The following is a 12,525-nucleotide window of genomic DNA, read 5'->3' on the forward strand; positions in this document are numbered from 1 at the left end:
CACATCCGATTTTAGCTGCAGTCACATTCTCATAGCAGTGCTGCATTACTACAGAGTATGACTTTCGCTTGGTAGTTGCGTATGAGCAGTCGATGAGACAGCCGCAGCTGTCACATTCTGCAGCGACGTTACACTAGCAGGGCACCTCAAAATTTTTTTACAATTTCAATGCCCTCGTTTTGCTCTCCACTCAGCTTATTTTGCTTACCTATGTACAGGGTGGGCAAAATTGGTTATACCTGAACTACAACTTTTGAACCCAACGAGAAAAATGAATGTAATATTCATGTCGTCTTTTTTCGAGAAACTAATAATGCCATCAACTGCATTCCTCCATCTTCTTTTGATTTTGAATTATAGGCCAAAATTTAAATTTGGGCGATTTGAATTTTGGTCATTATATCCGTTTCCGTTTGTGCTAGGATGTTGAAATGAAGATACAATACAGACACTTTTTTGATAGCAATCCAGTGGCGTACTATGATTTTTTCCTACAGATTTATTGGCTGAGCTATAACATAAAGTTGTGTTTTTTCGTATGAAAGCAGTAGTTCAAAATGACTTAGAAAGAATCGCCATTTTTTTCCAGTTTCAGAAATATATTATACGTCGCCCTCAGTCTTTCTAAGCCATTTTAAACTACTGTTTTCATAAGAAAAAATACATATTTATGTTATAGCTCAGCAAATATACCTGTTGGAAAAAATCATAGTACGCCACTATGCTATCAAAAAAGTGTGTGTATAATGTTTTCATTTCAATATCCTAGCTTAAACAGAAACGGAAATAATGACCAAAGTTGAAATTTTAATTTTGACCTATAACTCGAAAACAAAAGAAGATAGAGTAGTGCAGTTGATGGCATTATTAGTTTCTCGAAAAAAGACGACCGTATGTGCCATGCAGTCTATCTCGTTGGGTTGAAAAAGTTGTAATTCAGCCCCCGTACCACAAGCTCACAACAAGCGCACGACTCGACAATAATCCCGTTTTTCCCCTTTTTTCCTGCCTTATCTTTGAGTCGAATAGTTGAAAATTTGTACCGAAGATGATCAGTATTCTCTTTATGAACATCTTGTTAACACGAAAACTGTCGGGTGTAATTAGATTGCCGAAAACGCCTCATCAATTCGACATCAATAAGTTGTCGATCGATCGTGGTACCACTGCAGGTATCACCAATTTTGCCCACCTGTACATTGAGTTATAGACAATTCAAAGTGCCCCGATGGTGTAATATTACACTAGCAGGGCACCTCAACTAACAATTTCAATATTGGTTTCATTCGAAAGCTCTCGTTTTGCTTCGTTTCGCTCATTAGTCCGTTCGTTTTGCACATTTATACTTTACGAAATTTTGGAAAAAAATGTTTTTTTCACCCTAGCCTATGGGATATCTGCGTTTTGCTCTCATTTTGCTTTTTTCAAATTTGCAATTATTTCTTCTTACCGTTACCGAGTTATAGATGGTAAATAGTGCCCCTTTGGCTTTCGAACGAAACCAATATTGGAAAGATCCGTTGAGGTGCCCTGCTAATGTAATATTACACCAGCAGGGCACTTCGAATTGTCTATGTCCCAATGTTCATAGGTGTGCAAAATAAACTGAGTAGTGATCAAAACCGTGCAAAACGAGAGCAGAACGAGGACATTAAAATTGTAAAAATTCTTTGAGGTGCCCTGTAACGCCTCTACATTCTGCAGACACTGCATGGATATGACGCATTACCGAATCCAGAATCTTAAGGCCCGGTGTACACATACGATTTTTTAAGTTTCGGCGCAGTCAATAAAAGCTGAGATTGCACCTCCACTGGCTAGAGCATTCGATAACTCGTTGCCTCTGAAACCTGAGTGTCCCAGATACCCAAATCAGTTGCAGTCTGTTATGAATTCCCAATTTAGGCCAGGCGCAAATAGAAACGCAGGTTAGTGAGGTGACGCAGCATGAGTTTTTGTAAAACATAGAAAAGACCAAGACCGCGCAAATAAAGTGTGACAGTCACTTGTCAGATAGTACGTGCATCGCAGGAAAAAGCTGCGTCACCTCACTAACCTGCGTTTCTATTTGCGCCTGGCCTTAAGGTTAGATTTGCGTTCGAGTACCCGTGCCGAATTGCATTTTCAGCCGCGAGGGATTTGTTGGCAGCTTGACTATCCGATAGGATTTTTATTGACCTACCGGACCATCCCATGGTTGACGAATATAGGTTTATGGCGAAAATTTCCACCTGAAATGCTGTCGCTAACCTGTCCAGATTCAGACTCGTTCAGACTCCGGATACAGAGCCATCAGTAAACCAACAAGGTCCTTATAAAGAGAGTTCCTTGTGCGAAGCTGCTTTGGATATATTCCCCAAGTTTTTCCACAAATCCTTTGACAGGAAGTGTCTGGCTTTGTGGATGATTTGAGTTTTAGTGAAGCTCCTTATCCAGGGTAATACCCAGATATTTAGCTTATTTCTCCACAAGTGGAATAGACTTGCCATAGAAAATAGGAGGAACAATTTGAAATTTTCTTTTCCTAGTGAAGGGCACAATCAAGGTTTTACAACTGCTCACCCTCGCACCAACCTTGAATTACAGTTAGTGTTTCCTGAAGGTCACTAAGGACTCAGTGAGGGCAGCGTCAGACTCCTCCAATGTCCAGAAAGGCAGCTAACTAACGAAATCTCTCTGGAATTGAGAAAGACAGAGATCCTGCCAACAAGGTTGTTGAGAGCAAGATCTTTTAGCAGTCAATTATAAAATATTGAAATAGCACAACCAGCAGTTAGTAAGTAAGGTAAACGATCAGTTTTTGTGCCATATCACTACGTTGTTTTTTGTTAACCAGTTCTTTATGCTCTTCAGGTACTATATAGTACCTAGGTAAAATTAATTATTAAGGTCGATTGCCCTTTGCTTGTAAGCAATAAAGTTCAGTTATTATGACTTTAGCCTTGCCACACTTCTCTCCAGAGGAAAATTCACTTATCCCAGATATCAAAAGGATTAAGCTCTGTTGGAGCCCTTTCCAGATTTTCGGGCTCGTGGTGGTGGTCGAGTCCGGGTCGCTCCTCGGCTCCCTGCCGCCGGTTGGATTCCTGCTCCACCTGCATTTCCTGTCGGGGCAGACGGTGTTCCTCTGAATTTCCCATGTACTACAGTATAGTTCTCGCCGTTCCCAGCAGTACCGCCTTCTGCATGACTCTATAGATATTTTCGTCCAACTGAAGTTTCCTCAAGTTCTCTAGTAGTTTCTTCGGTATTAGGCCTGTAGATGATATGACAATAGGGATGGTTTTGATATCTTTCAGCTTCCACTGTCTCCTAGTTTGTTCCTCGAGATCTCTGTACTTTGAAATTTTTTCAGTGTGCCTATCTATACTTCATTCACTTTTATTTTAGCAGTCGGTTGGCCATGGAAATTTGACACATTTCACTCTGTATAGTACAAAAATGTGGGGTTATGAAGCTTGTCAAAACATTTTTGGGTTTTAAATCAACGCTATGTTGCCCGTTCTACGTAAAAGTTTCTGTTATTACGTATTTTATTACAATGTCGAATCTCTTCGGAAAATATGTGACGAACATAATTGAAGTTTATACAAACTTATTGAAGTCGTACCAAATCCAGTTATTTGCATGGAAAATACAAGAGATCAGTATAATATCATAATATGCACTAGCTTGAGGAGAGTTAATGTTCGTTATCTTCTTTGGCTTACATCATTTGTAGATTTCAAAAATATTAACTCGAAGATGAAATGCATATGATGCAGTGGTGGAGAATGGGTATCTCCCGAAAGAATTAACAGATAATTACAAGAATGTTAAATTCTTCAATAAAAATCATCTTGCATCAATATAAGTAAAAGGAATTGAAGGAAGTTTCAAGTTAAGATGAACTTCACCTTTGAACAAAAATTTCACATGGATAAACATGTAACAGGGCATTTTGCGCGTATTTGTGGCTATTCATCTTAATACATTGATGTAATAATAATAATTATAGGTATTTATTAGTACCTTTAGACATTTACATTGTATCGGACAAGTTAAATGAAAAATAGAAAAATCCATTTTAGGGAACTTATTCTCCGATGACATTTATCGAAAATCCTGAAGTAAACTTTTCGCATTAATTCACTCAAACATAAAATTCTCAAATGCCACCACTTTTTTGGGTCTCCCAATAGAATGAAATTTTTTGTCATCCTCTTCATTCACAATCTTCCTGATTGTGGAAATATCCAGCTGAAATATATGTCGTTTAGATTCAGATGAAACATTATATAAATTCTCTTACATTGAATATGTTCGCTACCGTCTGACGTATTGTGGATTTTAGAATACATATCAGGGTATAACTATTTGAATGAGCGGACCTGAATTCTGAATAGCACTTCCTGAAACCCTGTCTCTTTTTTCAATCACTTTCGGCATTTTCGTAATAAAAATTGATATTAGTTGTGGCAACGGCGTTATGACATTAACGACTTTTCATGAGTGCCAACCTAACTTCGTTCTAGTTACAAAAACTTGAGAAAATTATTTCATGGCCAACCGACTGCTAAAATAAATTTGAATGAAGTATAGAAGATTGTTATTATTTGGAATCGCCACATCGATGAATAGTGCAGCATCCGAATGGTAATTGTAGTATGGAACCTTTCTTGAACTTAGAAGTTGGTGTTTTAGTGCCAATTCTTGGTGAAGAATCTTGGCAACGGCATCATGTCTATTTTTGTACTCCGTGCCCGCGAACTTTTGACATCCCCCGGTGATGTGCTGGATAGTTTCATGTGTCGCACAGCCATAACGACGGCTATCATTCGCCGCTGAGGCATCCTTGGCGATATATTTCATGTAGTTCCTTGTTGGAATCACCTGATCCTGGATGGCGAGCATGAAGCCCTCTGTCTCAGGAAACAACCTTCCGGAAGTCAACCAGTAGTTCGACGCAGATATGTCGACGTAATCATGGTTGACCTCGTTCTGGTGCCTTCCATGCAAAGGTTTGCCAATCAGTTTCCGCATTTTACTTTCTGCAGAGTGTTCAAACGGTTTCCAAGTGGTCCTGCTGTATATAGCTATCAGCAACACAAACTTCTTGATGGAATTCTGATGAAGCAGCCTTGCTCAGAAAATATTTACGAAGTCCTTAAATTTCCTGGATCATACGGTTGGACAAATCAACAATTCCTCTACCCCCAAGATGTCGTGGCAGTTCTGTACGCTCTATTGAGCTTTTGGGGTGATGTTTATTGTGTTTAGTCAGCATCGTCCTTATTTTTGTCTGTAAGGCTGCTAAATCGGTGGTGGTCCAAGAAACGATACCGAATGAGTAACTCAGCGCCGAGCAAGCGTAGGTATAAATAGCTTTTATCAGATTCTTGCTGTTAAGGCCAGTTCTCATTATCCTTCTCAATCTTCGGGTGAACTCCTCCGTTAGTTCTTTCTTCATCTGGCTCTGATTGATTTTTCTTGCCTGTCTTATAACCAGATACTTGTATGTGTCTCCTTCCTTTAATGCTTCAATTTCTGCACCTTCCTTGAGTTTGAACGTACCATCTTCTATTTTCCCTCTCGTTATGTTCAGCAGTCGACATTTTTCTAGTCCAAACTTCATTTTGATGTCTTCCGAGAATCCTTCAACCATTTTCAGCATCAGTTGCATTTTTTATCATTATTATTATGACTTTAGCCTTGCGGCTTTCACACTCCTCTCCAGAGGAAAATTCACTTATCCCAGATATCTCAGATATCTCAGATATCAAAAGGATTAAGCGCTGTTGGAGCCCTTTCCAGGTTTTCGGGCTCGTGGTGGTGGTCGGGTCCGGGTCGCTCCTCGCCTCCCTGCTGTAGGTTGGATTCCTGCTCCACCCGCACTTCCTGTCGGAGCAGACGGTGTTCCTCTGCATTCCCCATGTACTTGCGTACAGTTCTCGCCGTTCCGAGCAGTACCACCTTCTGCATGACTCTATAGATATTTTCGTCCAACTGAAGTTTCCTCAAGTTCTCTAGTAGTTTCTTCGGTATCAGGCCTGTAGATGAAATGACAATAGGGATGGTCTTGATATCTTTCAGCTTCCACTGTCTTCTGGTCTGTTCCTCGAGATCTCTGTATTTTGACATTTTTTCAGTGTGCCTATCTAGAAGATTGTTATTATTTGGAATTGCCACGTCGATGAATAGTGCTCTGTCCTCATCCTTATTGAGCAATATGAGGTCTGGTCTATTGTGGGCTATTTTCCGGTCTGTGAGAACCGTGCGATCCCAGTAGAGCTTGTGATGTTCGTTTTCCAGCACAGCATTCGGATGGTAATTGTAATAAGGAACCTTTTTAGAAGTTAGAAGTTGGTGTTTTAGTGCCAATTCTTGATGAAGAATCTTGGCAACAGCATCATGTCTATTTTTGTACTCCGTGCCCGCGAACTTCTGACATCCCCCGGTGATGTGCTGGATAGTTTCATGTGTCGCACAGCCATAACGACAGCTATCGTCCGCCACTGAGGCATCCTTGGCGATGTACTTCATGTAATTTCTTGTTGGAATCACCTGATCCTGGATGGCGAGCATGAAGCCCTCTGTCTCAGGAAACAACCTTCCGGAAGTCAACCAGTAGTTCGACGCAGATATGTCGACGTAATCATGGTTGACCTCGTTCTGGTGCCTCCCATGCAAAGATTTACCAATCAGTTTCTGCATTTTATTTTCTGCAGAGTGTTCGACGGTTTCCAAGTGATCCTGTTGTAGCTTTAATGGTGTAGAACTATCAGCAACACAAACTACCCGATGGAGTTCTGACGAAGCTGCCTTGCTCAAGAAATATTTTCGAAGTCCTTCCATTTCCTGGGACATACGGTTGGACAAATCAACAATTCCTCTACCTCCAAGATGTCGTGGCAGCTCTGTCCGTTCTATTGAGCTTTTGGGGTGATGTTTATTGTGTTTAGTCAGCATCGTCCTTATTTTTCTCTGTAAAGCTGCTAAATCGGTGGTCGTCCAAGAGATAACACCAAATGAATAGCTCAGCGCCGAGCAAGCGTAGGTGTTAATCGCTTTTATCAGATTCTTGCTGTTAATACCAGTTCTCATTATCCTCCTCAATCTTCGGGTGAACTCCTCCGTTAATTCTTTCTTCATCTGATTGATTTTTCTTGCCTGTTTTATGCCTAGATACTTGTATGTGTCTCCTTCCTTTAATGCTTCAATTTCTGCACCTTCCCTGAGTTTGAACGTACCATCTTCTATTTTTCCTCTCGTTATGTTCAGCAGTCGACATTTTTCTAGTCCAAACTTCATTTTGATGTCTTCCGAGAATCCTTCCACCATTTTCAGCATCAATTGCATTTGTTTTTTGGTAGATGCGAAGAGTTTCAAGTCGTCCATGTAAAGGAGATGATTCAGTTTCATCATAGTTCTACTGCCGATCTTGATGGAAAATCCGTAGTCCGTAGAATTCAATCTATGAGACAAGGGATTCAGGGCCATGCAGAACCACAGAGGGCTCAGCGAGTCTCCTTGGAAAATTCCGCGTCTTATTGGAATAGGTCCTGTTGTAATGGAGCAATCCGCTGCTTTCATTTGAAGACTAGTACGCCAGGTTGACATGGCGTTTTTCAGGAACTTAACAATATTGGGATCCACCTTGTAAATCTTCAAGATCGTCAAGAGCCATTCGTGAGGTATAGAATCGAATGCTTTTTTGTAGTCTATGTACGCAGCGTAAAGATTCCTTCGCTTGGAGAACGCTTGATTGCAGATAACTGAATCTATTATTAGTTGTTCTTTGCACCCTCGGCTGTCTTTGGTGCATCCTTTCTGTTGCATGGCGATGATGTTATTCCTTTCGCAATGGTTGTGAATTCGGTTTGAAATGCACGATGTGATTAATTTGTACATCGTTGGAAGACATGTGATTGGTCGGTACTTGGATGGGTCTTCTGTATTCCTTTTGTCTTTAGGTAACAAGTATGTTGTGCCATGTGTAAGGAATACTGGCATTCTTTCAGGATTTTCAATGACATCATTTATTGCGGAGGTCAATTTGTCATGCATGATCCAAAGTTTCTTGATCCAGAAGTTCTGTAATCCATCAGGCCCAGGTGCTTTCCAGTTGTGTAGTCCTCTGATAGCTGATTTTACTTCTTCAATTGTGATCTTGCGATGCTGCATCGGCTCATATTTTATAGCTTCAGATTTTTCTTCTTCAATCCATCCGGTATCTCCATTGAACTGAGGTTTCGTTGATAATTGTTCGGTCCAGAATTGTTCAATGGCTTCCTTTGGTGGTAACTTTCCATTTTCTCCATCCGACGATGTGAGTGACCGGTAGAAAGATTCTTCCGACTTTTCGAATGAATTACTGTCTCTTTTCCGGCTATAATTGCTTTTATATCTCCCCAGGCGTTCTGCATGCAGACTTAATTTTTGCTTCAGAGTGTCGAGGCAATGGTGAGCTGTAGCATTCTCCGTCTCTCGTTCTGTGTGTGTCCTGTTTCTATCTATGATCTCTTTGGCAGCTTTCACAACCTTTCTTCCTCGTTCCCGTTCAAGTACTCCGTCAGTCGTCCAATGTCTCTTCTTAGCCTTTCTGTTTTGTGTTGAAGACGTTTCTGCCATGCTGGCGCGTGTAATTTGTGTAATTTTGGACCATCGTTGTTCGTTCGGCGAATTTTTGCCCCCATGGTTTTCGCTGTCGTTAGCGCTGCACAGTGAAAAACTAGATGCAGATATTCCAATGAACTTCCGTTTTGTAGGTATTCAGGTAATAATAAAAATTATTATTATTAATTAAATATTTTATGCGAAAACCTCCTAGAGCGAAAAGATTAACAGATTTCTAGAACTGAGGGAGTTGGATAGAGGCTGAATTATGGGTGGCAAAAAGCGGTGGTGATTCTTTGTCGAAAAATAGCGTGGAGAATTTTTTTTAGCCGATACAACTTTGTGAAAATGGCACCTGAACAGCAATTTTTATTTTTTCTTAGAAACCAGAAATGAAATTGAGCAGACATTCTATGGGAGAGAGAAGGCAATAAAAATTTTTTTTGGTGGTTTTCCCCTATAATGTCATCATGATATTCGCCTACTGGATACATTTAAGTTATTGAGTGCTTAGATAATTCTAGCCTTCACAAGTCACGCTACGTAGGTACCTGTGATGAATCATCTGTTCTTCCCAAAAAACTTACAAATTGAATTAAGCTATCAAAAATGAATTCTTCAATGGTGTAATATGAATTTAGAATTTTAGGGGTGGCTCCTTCTACCCTTGCAATTATAAGGGAATACCACCGATTTTTTTTATTGCCTTTTCGTTCCCATAAATTGTGTGTCATATTTAGGAAAGTGTATATTAGCAGGGGCTGCTAAAAAATCATGTATCATATTTTGTCAAGGAATCACCCCTTCAACTTTTCAAATCTGTTCATTCACACCCTGTAGAGTGTTTAGATAATGTATACTCACTTCTACTATGTTTACTTTCGCGCCATTCTTTTATGCTGGATAGATGATCCTGTAACTCATCATATGAGTTTTTCGCGGTTCTCGGTCTGTACCAGTAACAAGGTGTCCAGAATAATATTACTGGCAAACTGTTAGTCCCCCTGCAAATACAACTATTGTATGAACTACTCGTGAAAAGAGAAAGAATTCAACAGAACGAACCATCTGTCTATCAAACGATCGGTATTGAAGTCGTCGTATGAAATGGTTGTCAATAGCTGCCTTCTTGAAATCGGAAGTCTCAGCTCTGTTTCTGTAGGCTGCCTCTTTATCGTCACTGTGGACACGGCCCGTTTGACCTAATTGATAAGAAAATATGTTTCAATAGTTCAATAAAATCTACAAATTGGAGCAGTATTATTTCGAAAACAAAAAACATCATAAGAGAAAACTTGTATAATTTTTTTGACTATATTCATTTAAGTACATCGAACTAGGACGTATGTATGAGCTACTGCTACTGAAAATCTTTTTCCTCATACTCCTCGAGAATTGCTTATGCACATGCACTGGGTTTTGGTAGAAAATACCTATATATTCAAGAATAAAAATAAATAGTGTCCCAAGGTTAAATTTTTTCACCACCCTTTTCCTGATCTATATGAATCATTTTTCAATTCTCGGAGGATCAAAATTGAAGTGAATACAATGTGTAAACAACAATCAAATGACGGTGAAGTCTAGCCGGTTTTCAATTTTTGTCCTCTTCATCTTCACTGTACATCTTTCCAAAATTACATCGATGAAAAACACATTTTTTCTTTTGATTACCTGAACCGAATATTTACAGCCTGGTGGTACTTTCCAAGGTCCTAAGCCATGAAGAAAATGAGGATGAGGACACAATCCATACCTTCTTTTATGGACTATCTTCGGCATTGATGGATACGATTCCCATTGTTCAATACATCTTTCCGCCATAACTATCAACTCTTGAAATGAAAAAGTCCGCTGTATCGAAAAAAAACTGTTATTTTCTTACACTCAACATATCATTACGGTTCAAGTGGATTCAGATGAAATAAATTTCTTATCGGTTTATACTAATTCCGTAAGCACCTAGTGGGTGAGATGAGAGTGGAATGTCGAAGGATTTGGAGGGCCCCGAAAAATGCCAAGCGAAAGATGAATAACCAGAGCGTGCCCAACAAAAACACTCTCGACCCGGAAGCCATATCGGAAATAAAAGAAAGCTTGTTAACAAATCTACGTCAGTCGTCAGTTTAACAAAATTGGCAGAAGTGAAGCTAGCACCGATAGCGAAGAGTAATGTTTTTGACCTCCTGGCCTGCTAGTGATGGTACTACTACTATATGCGTGTTCACCCACCTTCGTGAATTGGTTCTCATCGAAACCAATAGGCATTATCAGGGTATTACTGCAGTTATCCTTTATTCCATTTCCGAATCTGTTAATTGAATGACTTATCTGGGAGATGGAAGAATTTGGGACAATGTCGCTGTTGCATGGAGATGTTTTATTCCTGAAATCATTTCCAATCAGAGAGATTAATTTCTTATTTTAGGTTTTAGTGAATAAAGGCAGTAATTTATTATGTTTAGTTCACTGTCTAGTGAACCCAGAATTATTTCGTGTATAATTATGAGTAGAGTAGCAACCTTATCGAATTGAGCTCTTCTTTTCAATATTCAACTTCCTGAGAATAATTCTGTCTCTCAAATGAGAATATTTGTAATTCCAGAGTCATCTATATGATCTGTTTGATCATATCTTGTTTCGGATCATTTGAACAAGAAGAAGACTGTGGTAGTACGAAAATGATGTATTTTTTATGAAATATCTTTGAAACGTCACATTTTGAAATAACCATTTCAAACGTTTCCCAAAAAAAAAATATGTTAAATGAAAAATAAAAATGGGTATTTAAAATTTAAAGCGTTTTATGTCGATTGCACAAGTTGGCAACATCGACTGCAATATGACTTGATAATAAAGGACAACAAATACATTATCTTGATGAGATAGACAAAGATGGCTGTGTATGAAGTCTGCGACGAACGAGGAAGGTCGTAAAATTTTATGGGATTTTTATGGCCGGTTGCAGTTGAAGCTCGCTAGTAAGTAGGCACCAGTACATCAACAGCTGTTATATTATAAACAAGCTGATCTGACATTGTTCTTTTCATTGTCTGGTAGACGCTGTTGCCAAATCGTAAACTCGGAACCAAGCGATTTAAATTTTAAAACCCCATATTTGAAGAATGATTTTGAATAGTTTCCGCGGTGCATTTGAAAAACTCATGAATGAAACTCATAATTATTCAGTTTAAACTTGCATATACAGTGATAACCCAAATTAAGGAGAATTCCCCATTCTACAAAAGTTCTGTGAATAATTTAGACGAATTTTATTGATGAGGTATCTCAATGCTTTTCTGTCATGAAAAATTGGCCGATTTACCAGATAATGAAAAAAATACAGACATCTCAAGTTTTCATCTTCATTTTCATTTCCTCACACGGGGCAATATTCGAAATGAAAATACATGTATGGTTGATTTAGTCATCACGAGATAAAGTGTTTCTTGTACCTTCTCGAAAATACAGCTCAGTGACGAATTATAGTCGTCATCGGTGTGAATTCATATGAGCCAAGGGCGGTCCTACGGGGGGGTAGAGGGGGTAATTACCCCCCCCCCCCCAGAGCCCATAACGAATTAGATTTCTTGAATTTTTCATTTGAAAAACTAAGAAGAAACCATATTATAATGAAATGAAAAGGAGAGATTCCTTGTACAGTGCATCCCATTTTGGGTAAGACAGCCAGGTTTCTCGCTTGTTATTCGAAATAGATTGCAGTTTTCACGTTCCTGTCCTACTTTTTTGTGAAACTCAAGTTATCTTAATCAGATTTTTCATAATAGTTTCCGTTTATGAGATACAGGGCGATGTTGGAAATTGATACTTTTCGGATCCCTCCTTTTATCTCCGTAGTTATGAGAAATAGGTAATGCTGAGCTGAAAACTACGTCTAATACAAAATTCTGGGTAGAATCCAGTGGCGTA

The 12,525-nt window shown here is 39.2% G+C and overlaps 1 protein-coding gene across 3 annotated transcripts in view; it reads right to left on the minus strand.

The window, feature by feature from the left end:
• Window positions 1–12,525, minus strand: part of LOC123309302 — a 32,967-nt gene that overhangs the window by 7,056 nt on the left and 13,386 nt on the right. For all 3 annotated transcript variants that reach the window (XM_044892349.1, XM_044892352.1, XM_044892350.1), the window contains exons 5-8: window positions 10,828–10,981; window positions 10,270–10,449; window positions 9,661–9,797; window positions 9,460–9,599 (exon numbers count right to left, since the gene is read on the minus strand). In XM_044892349.1, the coding sequence (XP_044748284.1) occupies window positions 9,460–9,599; window positions 9,661–9,797; window positions 10,270–10,449; window positions 10,828–10,981 (611 nt within the window). The remainder of the gene's footprint in view (window positions 1–9,459; window positions 9,600–9,660; window positions 9,798–10,269; window positions 10,450–10,827; window positions 10,982–12,525) is intronic.

Source organism: Coccinella septempunctata, chromosome 3 (genome assembly GCF_907165205.1).
Source record: "Coccinella septempunctata chromosome 3, icCocSept1.1, whole genome shotgun sequence".
Classification (NCBI taxonomy): domain Eukaryota; kingdom Metazoa; phylum Arthropoda; class Insecta; order Coleoptera; family Coccinellidae; genus Coccinella; species Coccinella septempunctata.